The sequence below is a fragment of the Pneumocystis jirovecii genome (assembly GCF_001477535.1).
Source record: "Pneumocystis jirovecii RU7 chromosome Unknown supercont1.14, whole genome shotgun sequence".
NCBI lineage: Eukaryota > Fungi > Ascomycota > Pneumocystomycetes > Pneumocystales > Pneumocystaceae > Pneumocystis > Pneumocystis jirovecii.
In genome coordinates this window covers 82,405-98,336 of record NW_017264788.1, presented here as the reverse complement: position 1 = coordinate 98,336, position 15,932 = coordinate 82,405, and the positions used below count along the sequence as shown (strand labels likewise).

The 15,932-nt window shown below is 28.2% G+C and overlaps 7 protein-coding genes across 7 annotated transcripts; 5 read left to right on the top strand and 2 right to left on the bottom strand.

Moving 5' to 3' along the window:
• Window positions 1–294: 294 nt before the first annotated feature.
• Window positions 295–5,495, top strand: T551_02993 (ubiquitin-binding serine/threonine protein kinase VPS15; the record flags this gene model as incomplete). The annotated part of the gene is made up of 13 exons (XM_018375256.1): window positions 295–353; window positions 400–524; window positions 574–694; window positions 741–825; window positions 865–1,815; window positions 1,859–2,408; window positions 2,451–2,594; window positions 2,635–2,780; window positions 2,824–3,035; window positions 3,077–3,187; window positions 3,235–3,959; window positions 4,038–4,514; window positions 4,558–5,495. The coding sequence occupies 13 exons, from the start codon at window positions 295–297 to the stop codon at window positions 5,493–5,495; spliced, it is 4,644 nt and encodes a 1,547-aa protein (XP_018228464.1).
• A 236-nt stretch (window positions 5,496–5,731) lies between these two features.
• T551_02992 (uncharacterized protein) lies at window positions 5,732–6,590 on the top strand (the record flags this gene model as incomplete). The annotated part of the gene is made up of 4 exons (XM_018375255.1): window positions 5,732–5,810; window positions 5,861–5,901; window positions 5,950–6,285; window positions 6,339–6,590. The coding sequence occupies 4 exons, from the start codon at window positions 5,732–5,734 to the stop codon at window positions 6,588–6,590; spliced, it is 708 nt and encodes a 235-aa protein (XP_018228463.1).
• Window positions 6,591–7,841: 1,251 nt separating this feature from the next.
• On the top strand, window positions 7,842–9,020 carry T551_02991 (uncharacterized protein; the record flags this gene model as incomplete). Its single annotated transcript, XM_018375254.1, has 4 exons — window positions 7,842–7,995; window positions 8,035–8,196; window positions 8,249–8,295; window positions 8,343–9,020. The coding sequence occupies 4 exons, from the start codon at window positions 7,842–7,844 to the stop codon at window positions 9,018–9,020; spliced, it is 1,041 nt and encodes a 346-aa protein (XP_018228462.1).
• A 196-nt stretch (window positions 9,021–9,216) lies between these two features.
• On the bottom strand, window positions 9,217–10,390 carry T551_02990 (tyrosine protein phosphatase YVH1; the record flags this gene model as incomplete). The annotated part of the gene is made up of 6 exons (XM_018375253.1): window positions 9,217–9,505; window positions 9,555–9,639; window positions 9,683–9,915; window positions 9,962–10,107; window positions 10,152–10,230; window positions 10,275–10,390. 6 exons carry the CDS (start codon window positions 10,388–10,390, stop codon window positions 9,217–9,219), a joined length of 948 nt encoding a protein of 315 aa, XP_018228461.1.
• Window positions 10,391–10,773: 383 nt separating this feature from the next.
• On the top strand, window positions 10,774–11,548 carry T551_02989 (uncharacterized protein; the record flags this gene model as incomplete). Its single annotated transcript, XM_018375252.1, has 4 exons — window positions 10,774–10,795; window positions 10,834–10,975; window positions 11,031–11,264; window positions 11,326–11,548. The coding sequence occupies 4 exons, from the start codon at window positions 10,774–10,776 to the stop codon at window positions 11,546–11,548; spliced, it is 621 nt and encodes a 206-aa protein (XP_018228460.1).
• A 116-nt stretch (window positions 11,549–11,664) lies between these two features.
• On the bottom strand, window positions 11,665–13,167 carry T551_02988 (uncharacterized protein; the record flags this gene model as incomplete). The annotated part of the gene is made up of 1 exon (XM_018375251.1): window positions 11,665–13,167. The coding sequence occupies one exon, from the start codon at window positions 13,165–13,167 to the stop codon at window positions 11,665–11,667; it is 1,503 nt and encodes a 500-aa protein (XP_018228459.1).
• A 185-nt stretch (window positions 13,168–13,352) lies between these two features.
• T551_02987 (tRNA dihydrouridine synthase DUS3) lies at window positions 13,353–15,718 on the top strand (the record flags this gene model as incomplete). The annotated part of the gene is made up of 11 exons (XM_018375250.1): window positions 13,353–13,450; window positions 13,513–13,752; window positions 13,795–13,978; window positions 14,025–14,240; window positions 14,283–14,624; window positions 14,667–15,013; window positions 15,055–15,147; window positions 15,191–15,293; window positions 15,340–15,407; window positions 15,455–15,583; window positions 15,628–15,718. The coding sequence occupies 11 exons, from the start codon at window positions 13,353–13,355 to the stop codon at window positions 15,716–15,718; spliced, it is 1,911 nt and encodes a 636-aa protein (XP_018228458.1).
• Window positions 15,719–15,932: the final 214 nt, after the last annotated feature.

Here is a 15,932-nt window from a genome sequence, read left to right as displayed (position 1 = left end):
GTAAAGTAATCTTGGTTTTTTATTACATTTATTTGTTTATAATAGATTTTATAATAAATAATTATGTATCAAAAAAATGTTTAGGGCTTCGATAAGAATAATTTCAAAAGTTGCTTTTTGAAAATATTTATAAGATTTTGTGGTAAATTTGATATTAAAATGTTTAATATTTTTAATAAATATTAAGGATTTTTTTTATATTTTATGGAATAAAAGGTGTTTTTGATATATAAAAATTAAAAAAATCAGTAGGATGAAATGGGTGCGCATATTTCAACAATTCTGCCTTTTAGTATGCCATTGAGTATTGATTCATATATATCAGAGATTCCAGATGTTGAGTACAGAAAAAGGTCTTTAAAGTCTTTGAAAAGATAATCATTATCTTATTATAATAAGTTTATGTTCTTCTCGATTTATGAAAACTGTTCGTTGTCAATACTTTGAAGGGCCTATTGTAGTAAAGTTTTTTGTAAAACCATCTCATTCCTATACATTTAAGGATTATATTGAGCAGTTAGAATGTATGTATTCATGTATATCAGTTATTTTTGGGTTTTGATTAAGATTTAGTTGTTCGACAAAAATTATCTAATATCCCAAATGTTGTTCCATTTAGGCGTGTTTTTGAAACTGAAAAGGCAGGTTACCTTTTAAGAGAATTTTTTTTTATCAGTCTTTACGATAGAATTAGGTATTTATGTTTTTTATATATAAAACATAGCTGATATTGAGGGAAGTACCAGACCTTTCCTTCAAACAATAGAAAAGAAGTGGATTGTGTTTCAGCTTTTGTGTGGATTAAGGGATTGCCATTCTAAACAGGTATGATAATATAAATAAGTATATTGTTTAAATTCCTAGGTTTATCATGGAGATATTAAAATTGAAAATATTATGATGACTTCATGGAATTGGGTTTATTTAGTTGACTTTTCCTGTTTTAAACCTAAATTTTTACCTGAGGATAATCCTGCTGATTTTTCATATTTCTATGATAGTTCTTCAAGGCGTGTCTGTTATATTGCTCCAGAGAGATTTCTTCGTTCAGATGAGGAATATGTTGGTGAATTAACTGATAAAATGGATATTTTTAGTCTTGGTTGTGTAATTGCGGAGCTTTTTCTTGAAGGGACTCCTTTATTTACTCTTTCTCAATTGTTAAAATATCGACAAGGTGAATATGATCCAGTATCTGCACTCTTAAATAAGGTGGAGGATCCAGAAGTTAAATCTCTTATATGTCATATGATTAGTTTGGACCCTGAAAAACGATTATCTGCTGAAGAGTATCTTGAAAAATGGAAAAATAAAGTTTTCCCTGATTATTTTTATACATTTCTTTATCAATATATTAACTCGATCATGGAGCATTCTCAAAAAAGATACAGTGGAGTTAATGAGAAATTATTATATATAGATGATTATATTGATCGCATTTATCAAGATCTTGATAAAATTGCATATTCTCTTGGTTTTGATGATTATGAAAATATTTTTAGAAAAATATCTTTATCTAAGTTTTTGTATGGAAATTCTATTACACGTTTTGAAATTTATGAACAGTCTGTTCCTATAGTTAAATCTGTTTCATTTGATAACGGTGTTTTGATTTTTCTATCTTTGATTATATCATCAATAAGGAATGCTATTAAACCAAATTCACGCATAGTTGCTTGTGATATACTTTTGATTTTTAGTTATAGAACGACTGACGAAACTAAGCATGATCTTTGTTTACCATATCTTGTTTCTCTTCTTAATGATGATGTACCATCTGTTAGGATGGCTGCTTTATATACAATAACACACTTAGTAAGTTTTTTTTTTGAAATTTTTGGTTTTTAATATTATTTAGCTTGCATCTGTAACAATAATAACTCCTATTAATATACATTTATTTTCTGAATATATTTTGCCAATGTTAAATCGTTTGGTTGTTGATCCCAATCCTTGTGTTAGAACATTATATGCTTCATGTATATCCAGTATTGTAAATACAGCTCAGAGGTTTTTAAATATGGCTGAAGCATTTCGTTTAGGTGGCATTTTAGAATCTACTGATAATGAGACAGAGCTTGATGAGAATAGCTCTAGTATTATAATGACGTATGATAATAGTCTAGATTATTTGAAAAAAGCATTTAGAGAACATGTTATATCTTTGCTTACTGATACAAATTCTAATGTTAGACGTTCTTTAATGGGTTCTATTGAGTCTCTTTGTATGTTTTTTTGTAAACAAGAAGCTGATGATCTAATTTTGAGTCATTTAATAACTTATTTAAATGATAAGGATTGGATGTTGAGATATTCTTTTTTCGATCATATTGTTGGAATTGTAACATATGTTGGAAAACAAGGTTTAGAGGAATATATAATGCCATTAATGATACAGGCTTTAACAGGTGTCAAAAATTCAGATATATTTGATTTTTAACTTTAACTAGATATAGAAGAATTTGTGGTAGCAAAAGTTATATCTTCTCTTACTAGTATGACTGAATTGGGTTTGTTTCAAAAATCTATGGTATGGAATCTTCTTGCAATTTTGTTAAGGTTTACTCTTCATCCAAATGCTTTAATTCGAATAGGTGAATTTGTTAGTTTTTATAGTTTTTCTAAATTGAGTAGAAAGTATAAAATTTATTGTTGCGAATATAAAGTGGTTAAGAAAAGTTGACATACATTATATATTATATTCTTTAATAAGGCCATTTTTGCGTTGTGATATTATTGATATTACTGAAATAGCATTATTAGAAAATCTTCATACTCAGGTTGGATTATTATTATGAATTATTTATTTTTTAATTATGCAAGATATCTAGACCTATATTTGACCTTGCTACTTCATGGGCTATGCAAAGTGAGAAAAGTTTATTTTGGAAATCTTCAAAATCTAAAGAATCCTTTATGTCGCTAAGACATGTTAACGGAAGTAAATTTCAGTTTTTTTCAACTTCTATTTTTTCGTCTGAGGATGAAATTGAGAAAGCTACTTGTTTTAATGAAAATATATGTTTATCAGAAGAGTACATTTGTAATATATTTTAAATAACATTAATAGTATTAGTGATGAACAATGGATAATAAAGTTAAAAAATTTAGGGATGACTGCTTCCGATGAATGGAAATTGAATTTACTTAAAGATTATATATGGAAGATAGCTCAAATATCTTTAAAGTAAGAAAATATAATAATTATTGTTTTTGTATAATAATTATGTAAAGTGCTCGGCAACATTGTGATACTTTTTTAGTTAAAGATCAAATTGGTTTTATTTCTCTTAAAACTTTGAACATTAATCCTAAAACTGTTTTTTTTGATGATCAGTTTTTAAAATTAGAAACTATAGCTTCACAATTCAATGTTTCACCTGTTTTAAAAAATAAACTAAAAGATGTTAATAAATTGGTTGATAAACAAATTGAAAGGGCTGAATTATCTCCTTTTTTTGATAAATCTACATCTTTTGTTCTATTAAATCAATATGATTCAATATCGCATACTGTTTTAGATAAGAATTTAAATTCTAGTCCAGTAATGGCTACTCTGGACCATGATAGAAATATAACTTTTGATATTAATAAACAATTAGATGATAGTTTTCCTGAAATTATTCCAGATATTCAGGAAACTTCTACTGATTTAACTAATATAAAACATTTTGTAAATTTGGAATTTCTTGAATCAACACAAAATGATAGTTTTTCTTCAAATGATAAACAAAATAGTTTGAGTTTAATATATCGATCAGAGACTTTTTTTTTAAATAAGACTGTACCAGAAACTTCGACTAGTACTGAAAGTGTAATGGGGACTCTTAACGGTTCTTTAAATCCAAATTTGACGTTAAATATTATAAAGAATGTTTTAGATAATGACATTGATTTAAACTTATCTTTATTTTCTAAAGATATTAATATATTTGGTATGTTTTTATTTTATGAAATTAGTTATTAATAAATGTTTAGACGAAGGTAATAAGGATATTTTAAAAAAAATTAAACATTATATATGTTAACTTTTCTAGAAGAAATGAAAAAGTCTTATTCATCCATTTTTTCTTCACAAAGAATTAATAAGAAAAATCCTGAAAAAATATCTTTGGATAAACCATGGCATCCTGTAGGAACTTTGGTTGCTCGTTTTTCTGAACATTCTAAAGGGATTAATCGTGTAATTGTTTCTCCAGACAATGTATTTTTTGTTACAGCATCAGACGATGGTACCATAAAAATATGGGATATTAGTCGTCTTCAAAAAAACGTTAGTAATAGATCGCGATTAACATATCGGCATTCAACAATTGCAAGGATTATATCTATTTGTTTTATATCTAATACATACTGTATAGCTAGTGGAGCTAGTGATGGGAGTCTCCACATTATAAAAGTTGAGTGTATGATTGATGCTAATTCACTTCCTAAATATAAACATGTAAAAATTCTTCGGAAATATGAAATAGGAAAAGATGAATATGCTGTTTGGATGGAACATTTTGAAACTGGTAATATAATTTTTAATTATATACTTTTTTATGCTAATGTAAGATCATGAATCCATTTTAATGATAGCTACAAGTTTGTCAAGAATAATTGCATTAGATATCCGTACTATGAAAGAGCTTTATAATTTATTAAATTCACCTTGTCATGGGACTCCTACATGTTTTTGTATAGATCAACAAAAAACATGGTTATTGCTTGCTGGTACGCATGGTATTTTAGACTTGTGGGATTTAAGATTTCAAATTAAATTGAAATCATGGGGCTTACCTGGTGCTTCTAAAATTCATCGAGTTTCATTGCATCCTATAAAAGGCTGTGGGAGATGGGTATGTGTAGCTGGTGGATGTAGTCAAAATGAAGTTACTGTCTGGGACATAGAGAAAATGCAGTGTCGTGAGATATATAGAGTTGCAAAAGGCAAGGATAATGGAAAAGGTTATGAACCATGGGAAATTGATGATGAAAGCTCTGAAGGAATTTTTGGGAAATATATTGGAGATACTAACAGATTTAATTTTGACGACGAAGTGTCTGGATATAATAGAGGTATATGTGCAATGGCAGTTAGTACATGTGGTTTATTTGATGGAATTGTTTCTGATATTAAAAATCATGGTTTCATTCTATTTTCTGGGACAGATCAAAAAATAAGATTCTGGAGTTTGGATTCTAATAATGCAAATAAAGGCTTTGTTATAAGTGGATTAGAACCAGAAGAAGAAATGCCAATTTATACAACATCTCATCTTACTCCAACTTTGGTTCTTAATGTTGAGCAGCCTGCTTTATCACTTTCAACTGATGAAAATGTTTCATCGAAATCATCTTTAAAAATACCCCGTTCTACATTTATCTTTCAACAACAAAAATATGTCTTTAAAAATCATATAGATTTAATTCAAGATATTGCATTTATTCAAAATCCATATGAAATGGTTATTTCTGTTGATCGTTCTGGTATTATTAATGTTTATGTATAATGTTTTGGTTTTGTATAGTTAATTGCTATATAATATTTGTACACTAATCTCACTAAACCTTATATTTAGTTTTTTATTTAGGGTCAAAGCCCTTATTTAAGAATTCGAGAAATCATAAATTCATGAAAAAAAACGTATTTGATTAGATTGGCTTTTGTTTTATTGTTTTTCAGAGTATTTTGTATTAAGCGGCTTCTATAAAGTGCTCTTTAAGGGTTTTGTTTTTGTTTTTTAAGATGCGGTTAAACATTGATCTTTTAAATAATGCATCATCCTATATTAATCCTGCAAAAGAGAGAGAATTGGATTTACGAGGTATTCTGGAGTATATTTTTTTCTTTTTTATGTTTATTTGATTACTTCAGGTCATAAGATTCCAGTAATTGAGAACTTAGGTGTTACAAAGGTATTCATAGAGTTAAAGGTTATTATTTAGATTTATAAGGTGAATTAGGATCAAAATGATGCTATTGACTTCACTGATAATGATATACGGCACCTTGGTAATTTTCCTAAGCTTCTTAGAGTCCGGACGCTTCTTTTATCTCGCAATAGAATTTCTTCTATTTCTTCACAACTGGCGTTAACTCTTCCAAATCTTAGGACACTTATTTTGACTTCAAATGCTATATCTGAACTTTCAGATATTAATTGTCTTTCTGGTCTCAAGAAGCTTACAATTTTAAGTCTTATGGATAATCCTGTATCTCGAAAAGAACATTATCGGTTATGGGTGATATGGCAGTGTCCTTCTCTTCGTATTCTTGATTTTTGCAAAGTCCGTCAATCTGTAGGATACATTTCTTATTTAAATGTGAAAATTTGTGTTTTAATACTGTTTAGGAGCATGAAACAGCAAAATTGCTTTTTGGTGTATCTATAGATGAACCTACAACATTAGCTGCTTCTATTTTAGGTGTTAAATCTCATACGTTTGATGTTAATGAATCAATGAATGAAGATAAAGAGATTCATTTTAAGCTGACTGATGATGAAAAAAAGCGTATTCAGGATGCGATTCGGAATGCAACATCAATGAGCGAAGTTGCAAAACTAGAAGCTATGCTTAATGAAGGTTGGATACCATCTAAATAAAATATAAATGGCTATTTATGTACGGATATTTTGGGAAAATATAAAATCGTATGTTATATTTTTAGTCATTGATAAAATTTTTAATGGAATTGTATTGAGTAAATTATTTGATCTATTAATATCTTCTATATTTTAATGAGGCGTGAATATTAATAGATTATAATTTCAAAATTAAGAAAAATCAAAAGTTGATAAAGTCATTTTATTTGATGCATATAAATGGAATAGATTTTTATGTATTTTAGTTTATTCACAAGTTTATCATTTTTATTGAAACTGTATTATAAGGTTATCATAGTATTAGTAGATTTTAATTATTTAATGTTCTTTCTTGCTTTTAGTTGATTGCGTTTTTTAATAAAATGTTGTTTTTGTAAATGTTTTTTGTATTATTTGAAAATTGATTTTGTGATGCATTTTTGTTTTATTTATAATATTTTGTTTTTTTGTTGTGTGTATAGATGTAATTTTTGATATTCTAGGATCTGTGAAGTAATAGTAAGTTATGTTTATGTAACTTTAGTTGTTTTTTTTTCTTTTTTATTTAATTTAAATTTGATATTTTATATTTGAATTTAAATATTATCTTTATTATGAATAATTATGTATTTAAATTAATAGATTGATATGAATAAATTATTTAATTTTAGAGATAATTAATTTTGGGGTGAACTTAATTTTGTTTTATTGATTAGAATAGTTTTTTATAATTTCATAATCTATAAAAGATAATTGTTTTTTTAAATTTGTTATATAATATGTAAATTATTAAAAAAATTAAATAAAAATTAAATTATACTTATTTATGATAGAAAATACAATTTATTATAATAACAATAAATTTTTGTCATAGAAATGATACTTTGAATATTTTTATAATTTTAAATATTTTTGTATTTTTTTGATATTTATACAAACAAATCTTTTTTTAACTGACCTATTCAATGAAAAATATATTGGAAAGATTAAAATGGTCTTATTATACTTTTTTATTTTTATTCTAGTTAAAATATTACAAGACCTACTGGATACCTGGTATGTCTATTTATAAATCAATTTTCTAAATACTGAAAAATGGTCTTTATGAAATATAAACCATTTTTACATAATTAACCAATACATTTTTATCTTTTTTTATGTTTTTTATAATGTTTTAAAAAATTAATTTTATTTTGTTGCTGTAGTAACGTTCTACTGTTTATATTAAAGCATGAATATTTTCAAAAAAGTTATCTTTTTTTAAAAAAAATTATGAAATTTTCCTTAAAATTAGACGAAAATAATGCTAAAAAACCTGAATTTATTGCGTCTTCACCGGATATATTAAGAAATAACTTTGATAGTCTTTCTTTAATTGATGATTTTAAAAAAAAACCTATAATTTTGTTAAATCAAGGAAAGATTAGTAATGGATAATGTAATAATATTTTGATTCATGAAATAGATGAAGTAAAGTCACCCAATCAAGAGGAAATTGGCAATTTAACGTTATTGGAAAATCATAGGAATATTGACCGTATTTTTCGTGATTTAGATGAAAAATTACTTTGTATAGATACTTTATCTAATTTTCAAAATTCAGGAGAACATCGGGCTGAGAAAGAAGGTAATATTTATAACTATGTTTAGTTTTTTATTCTAAGTTTTGATTTGTTTAGTTCCTTGTAATTCTGAAGTTACTTCAACTAAAATATGTGAATACATTGTTAAGTCTTTGTTTTAAACAATAGTTTAAATGCTGACTGCTGTTAGTGTAATGATTATTTTGCACTTTCAAAAACGTCTCAATCGTCTAGTATAAAGAAGGATTTTAAAAGATCAAAATCAAGTTCTCCAAGAAAACCTCTTAAACTAAAAGAAAATATGAATCAGCATAATCTTTTTAATATTTCGAGGGGGGTTGAAAGCATGAAGAATACTATTTCTGATGGAATCTCTGATATTAAAGCATCCTCTCCAAAGAAAGTATATACTGAACGTGAAACTTCCCCAAAAAAACCATGGACACCACAAAGAATTATTTTGAAACAAGAAAACGAGTCTCTTAAAAAATATATTAGTGAATTGAAAGAAAAGCTTGAAGAAAGTGAAAAAAATGATGAAAATGATACCAATTATGATGTAAATGATAATACTGTTAAAAGACTAAGAGAACTTGTAGATTTTGTTCAAACGGAATTAACTATTTATCTAGAAGCTAAAAATTTAGAATTAGATAAATTGCAAAAGGAGTTTGAGAATATGAAATCTGAAAATGAGAAATTAAAAGAACGGAACTTGGATTTATTAAGAATGTGGGAATTAGAAAAGGAGCGTGTTAAAAGAAGAGAGAAGCAGTTGGGTATGGAACAAATGAAAAATAAACAGATCATTGCTCAAATGGGTATGTTAGAGGAAGCAATAATGACTAAGGAAACTTTAAGTGCCTGAGTAGATTTTCTAGAATAGAATTTATAAAGACTTTGTATGTTTTTGTTTAAATATGCTCATTTGGGATTCTGCGCGGCTTGATTTTAGTTCAATTTTGAAATTCATAAACCTACTTAACTGAAAAATAATGTTTTAGTATAACGTTTTTATTATATTAAAAGGATATGCATTTGAATTTTTTGAATATGTTATAAAATTACTTTGTTTTTACTATATCGATTTTTCCTTTTTGCACACTTAAAGCGGGTGTTACCCATTTTTTGCAACTACATGTCATACCCTGCCATGCATATTTTCCTATTCGTGAATTACATTTAGGACAAGTAAATTTTCCTTCTATATTCCCACTATCTAATTCTTTTTTCATCCATATAAGTGGTTCTAGGAAAAAATGTGTACATTGAGAAGAATAAATAGGCATTTTATTCGTCTCGTTAGACAACGGCTCATGATCAATAATATAGTTAGAATTGGCTAGTAAAAATCTGAACAAAATATTTTAAGTAGTGCTGCAAAAAAAATTGTAATATATACCTGCATTTTTTACATTTAAGGCTTATTTGGCCATCCGCTGATTCGTGTTCCATGTATAAAGAAATAGATGGTATTGTTTTATCATCTATTTGTCTTAGCTATTATTTTAAAGAATATATATTCAATACTCAAAGACACGTCAGCCTTATGTTTAAGTAGCCATTGTCTATATTTCTTTTTTTTTTGATTCGGCGTATAGTCACATTCTTCAAATAATTGTAATTGCTCTATAAAACCTGAATTAGGCTGAGCATTTGGATGTGTCTTTTTTATGAATGTAATAGCCTCTTCTTTTGATATTTTCAACGTTTGCATTAAATATGCCGCTGCAATTGTTGTAGACCGCGATATACCTGCTTGACTTTAAAGACATTGGAATAATATTATATATTAAAAACAAAAAATACCAAAAAATTAATATTTTATTTTGTAGGCCTGCATAAAAGCAATCTTGAATAAACTTTATACATTGTTCAAAGTAGTCCACTATAATTTCTTGCTCTTTGTCAAGAATATCCAAAGATAGAACCTTGTAATCTGATAAATCTGCAATCTATGAACCATTAATTGAATATTTCATCCAAAAGCCTTTTTTACATCAGAAAACTCCACTGTTTTTATAATATGTGTAATATTATGCCTTTTTTTTGCAATCTCTTCTTTAAACCCTTTCAAACTGCCAAATCAGCTGTATATCTCTGGTTTTTTATGTAAAGTAACCTTCCAATATATAAATTTTGGAAAACTTCATATAATACACAATCTGTATCACAAGAAACATCTTTTAAACATTCTTCATACTTTTTTTCTCCAAAACTCTTCTCTGCTGCTGCCATTTTGTATTTTTTTTTTGTATTTTTTAATTTCTTTATCACTGATATAATAGGCACATATAAAGACGTTTTTGCCTCTAAATATACAAAATCTCCTCTTCAAAAACTAAATATATGCTTCTAAGACTCTTCTAAAGCTACTTATATCTTTAAACCCTGATTATATGCGTCTTGTATGCGTCTTATATGCGTCTTATATGTGCTATACTCTATCTACTATATATTTACACTATATCTGCATTATATGCGTCCAAAATTCAAGATATATACTCTACTGATTCTTCTTTTTGCCTTCTTCTTCTCTGCTTTTTTCCATCTCTTTCTGCTCTCGACTTATTGGCGTTTACTCGTCCCCGTACATCTCGGTGCAAACGACAGGTACAATAATGACGTTGTATTATTCACTTGGTATATGATTTGTACTATAACAGTGCTAATAATGCTAGTTTTCAGCCTTCTTGTAATTCAGATGGCATTATTTTGTCTTCTTGTTATGCCATTGCCTAAGCGTCTGCGGCGGCGTATGTTTAGTTTTATCTCAACATCGACTATTATTGCAAAAATCCGCTATGGTTCAAAGGTGTGTTTGTGTTTTAGAAGCAATTGTGTATTTTGAAGTGTTTTTTTGCATTTTATTTGGCAGAAAATTGCTTAATATTAGAAATCTAAGATTGGCTGACGTTCTGATTAAGATTACATTTATTTTTATTCTTGTTTTGTTTTTTGATTCAGTAAATCGTGTGTTCCGGGCAGCAGATGATGCAAAACCAGGTGCAGGAGGGGCTCTACGGGATGTATATCGTAGTGATATACAGGCACGGAAGTTTTATTCTCAAAGAAATATGTATCTTTGTGGATTTACGCTTTTTCTTAGTTTGTAAGGGCGTGGAAGCGTTAAAATATGTATTTTTGGATGGTTTATAATATATTTTATACAGGATCATTGACCGTGTATATGGGTTAACGTTACAAGTGTTTAAATATGAAGATATGGTGAATGCAATGAAAGAAATGAGGAATGATGAAACAAGGTCAAAAGCGTTGATAGATGAAATTACGGAGCTGAAGCAGCGGATTATAGATAAAGATAGGGAGTATAGTGAGCTTTCAGAACGATATAGTAAGGAAACACGGACAGGTGAGGATAAAAAGAATATGTAATAAGGTGTTATACAAATGGATGTTTTTTCTTTTTTATCTTTTATGATTTTTTTTTTTTGTTTTTATCTGTTTATTAAGTACGTAGAGACCACTGTAGTTGAGTATAAAAGTAGACTTTAAACATGCAGGATACAATGAGTGTCCAAGCCTAATTCTTGGCATCCTCCAGGTGTATTTGCGTGCAAAACGCTATTTCCCATGAAGTCGAAATCTTTAATATGGAAATTGGTTTTTTGATCAAACTCGTCAATTATAGCTTGAAGCTCTTTTTGAAGATCCAGTATATTCTGCATCCATGTTGGTATTAAAGGGATATTTACAGTAAGTTCGAAGGAACTACAAGGTGTAGATTCTGTGCCAAAAAGTGTTCTTCCAATACTGTCATTAAATTCTTTATAAGAAAATGATTGAGTATAAATGTAATCTATGCTTCGAGATAGAGCTGTCTCTGATGATTTGTGAGACAAACTTAATAAAGATGGACTTGAATCATCAGGAATGGTTGAAGCTAAAAACGGTTGTTTCAAAATAACGGGTGAAACAATTAAATCTTTGTTAGAAAATTCTTCTTCGATTATGCATTTGTTTGAAAATTTGTTTTGATTTTGTTCTCGTATCAGTTTCCATACTTGAAGGTGCTCAATGCCTTTGTTAAAGTCTTTCTCACAACTTTCTGGGTCTACAATGTTAAAATTAGTTTCCAAATATTCTAAACTAATTTCATCTTCAGGTAAATTATTATCGCTCCAGAATTCAGATGAATCATCATTTTCTTCCTGACTAAAGGCTTTATGTGCATGATTTAAGTCTACAACAGTTACTGCTGTATTATTAGATATTTGAGTGTTAACTGTTTCTGTAGAGCAAAGAAAAGCATTTTGTAAGTCTTGCAATATATCTTTGTGTTTAAGGACATCACAACTATCTTTAAGCGGCTTCTGGTATTCCGAATTTTTGCTTTGTGTATTATATTCTTTTGGAATTGATACTAATTTTTCAAATGTTCCTGGAGAATTTAAAAATTCTTTTTTTTGACAAGCATATTCAGTACAATTCTTCATAAACATAGGATTCTCTGAAAGCTTTGTAGGCATCATAGAGAAATGATTTATTGTTATTACAGTGTCACTGAAGCCTTCTTCTGTTATAGTTAATTCTTGAGTGACAGGTCTGCCGAGCTTATCAAGATCAAATTTATCGTCAACATGTATTGATAGCATAACCTCTTTCATCCTGATTTTCTTGTAACTCTTTTGAACTTCATTTTCAAGATAGTTCCAAAGCATTTTATCATTTTTTTCCATTTTATCTATTTTTTTATTCATTTTACTGTTAATCTGTATAGATTGAATAATAAGCATATCTACTGAATCACATGTTCCATTATCTTTATAGAATTCATCTTTAGGATGCCTTTCAAATGAAATCTGACATTCTGAATCCGGATCAAGCATAGCAATTGATGGATGAGCAGTGTAATGATCAGATGTTGGGTTAATTTGAAGATTGAAAGCAACCCTGTGTTTGAGAGATGGATTTTTAACTAATATAGACGCTGTTGAGATCTTATCTTCATATTTTTCAAAACAAAGCATATCTTTAGAAAGTTTTAATGTCATGTTGATAGCAAAGATAAAAGTATAGAGCTTATTTTAATAAAGAATTATTGTTTGTTAATCAAAATCAATAAACAAAATACTTAAAAAAAATTGCCTTTTCAAGGCTTTTTATCATGTTATTTTCGTTGAAGTTTTAAGCTTTTATATGTTGGTTTTATATAAAATGTTCATTATAAAAAATCGCTATGCGTAAAACTCACTCAGGCGATCTTCTTGACATGTCAAAATTAAAAAATGAACGAAATAATATAGTAAGACCAGGAATAGCTATGATTAAACCAGAGTATTTCTTTTACATCTTTGATTCTGTTTTTTTTCTCTTTTTAACTTATATGTTTTTGTCAGATATTTGAAGTGTATAACTAGTTATGAAAAAAAGATAGATGAATTAATTGATAAAAACAAGGAATTTTCTGAAAATAATGTTTCTGATATGAATGATTTTAGTAATTCTTTAGAAGCACCTATTAAGAAACGTAAAAAACAAAGAGGTCAGAATAAAAATAGAAAAATTGTGTTGGAAAAAGAAATTGATCAGTTATGTCCGTATATTTCTGCAGATAAACAATGTCAATATGGTGAAGAGTATGTATAAGTGTTTTTTTGTATTTTATTTATTTATTGTAGCTGTAAATTTTCACATTCTATTGAAGATTATTTGAGTCGAAAACCTGATGATATTGGTAAAGTTTGTAGTGTTTTTGATGCAAAGGGATGGTGTGCTTCTGGTTGGAGATGTCGATGGTTGAATGGACATGTGTTGAAGCCTAGTTTGGACACTAAAACATGGCGTTTAATCGTAGATGATAATGTATATTATTGTGTAATGGTGTAATTCATTATTAATATGGGAATAGAAAGCAGAAATTCATAAAGGGGATGTTCTTAATAAAGTTTCTGCTGATTTTCGGAAGCAGCTTTCTCGTAAATTGTATTTAACACCTAAATCAAGCAGTTATTTGGCTCTTTTGGATGAAAAATTGCACTTAAATAGTTTTGACGATCATGAATCTGAAAATATTGATGCCAATACGCTTAAAGATGTTCCTGTGGATAATACGGAAAAAAAAAGGGTTTCTAGTTACTTTGTTTTACAACATATTTAATAATGATAGATTTGTTGGAAAGATCGAAAGATTCTTGCGCCTTTAACAACAGTCGGGAATATTCCTTTCAGACGTATTTGTTGCTCTTTTGGTGCGGATGTGACTTATTCTGAAATGATTGTTTCACTTCCATTATTACAAGGTTCAAAATCTGAATGGGCTTTACCACGAGCACATATTTCAGAGCGATCTGAGTTAAGAAATGGAAGAAGAGGACTTTTTGGTGCCCAAATATGTGGAAGCAAGCTCTGGCAGTCTATTAAAGCAACAGAGGTTTTGGCTAATGTTTGTAATGAGATTGATTTTATTGATTTGAACTGTGGATGTCCAATTGATTTGATTTATAAACAAGTAAAGTACAGCCTTTTATATTTATTGAAGCTAAGAAAAAAGGGTGCTGGGTCTGCTTTATTAGATTCTCAAACAAAAATGATTAAAATGCTTGGAGGTATGACTTATGTATCTAATTCTATACCAATTACTACAAAAATTCGTATGGGAACCAAAGATAGTAAACCAACTGCAATTAAGTTGATTTCCAAATTAAGAAGAGAACTTAATTTGAGCGCAGTTGTACTGCATGCACGGTCTAGACAACAAAGATATACTAAAAAAGCTGACTGGGAATATATTCGTCAATGTGCTTCTATGATAAGTGCAGTAAAGAAATATGATGCATATAACGAAGATTATAAGGAGAATTCTGAGATAGGAAATCCACCTTATATGGCATTTATAGGGTATTTTTGTTATTTTTTATATTACATTTAACTTTTCAAAGTAATGGTGACATATATAGCTGGGAAGATTGGGAAGCTGCTATGGCATCTGGTGTAGATACTGCCATGATTGCTCGAGGTGCATTAATAAAGCCGTATATTTGATTCAATTATTTATTTTGTTTAACATTTTTAAAGTTGGATATTTGAAGAAATCGAGTCCAAAAAATACATAGATAAAACATCAAGTCAGAGATTAGATATACTCAGACAGTTCTGCGAGTATGGTCTTGATTACTGGGTATTTTTCTTCATTTTTAACGATACATATTCTAATCACTATTTAGGGATCTGATGATTTTGGTGTTAATACCACTCGACGCTTTTTGTGTGAATTTCTTTCGTTCTTCCATCGGTGTGTTAACATGTACTGTTTTTTGTTTTGTTTATTAATACTGAAAGATATGTACCAGTAACCATGCTTGAAGTGCTTCCTCCAAATATTCAAGATCGGCCTCTTGCTTGGCAAGGTCGGAATGAATTAGAAACACTCTTAGCCAGTGAAAATTCTGAAGATTGGGTTAAAATAAGGTGATTATATATTACTGTTTTACTTATAAAAATAACATAGATAGTGAAATGTTTTTGGGCAAAGTAAAAGATAATACATTCAAATTTATTCCAAAACATAAAAGTAATTCATATGAAATAGAAGCAGAAGGCTAATATTTTGTATTATTATGTATTAACAACACTTTATTATGAAAAGAGATGAAATACTATAAACTATATATTTATTCAATCTATTTATATATAAAAAGTCAAATAGATCTTGATAAATTCAAAGAAATGTCTTTATGTTTTTTTGCTCTTTATTTTCTATGCAAACATAATTGACTGAATATCCGATTATTGTAGTATATGTAACGTGTAATGCACG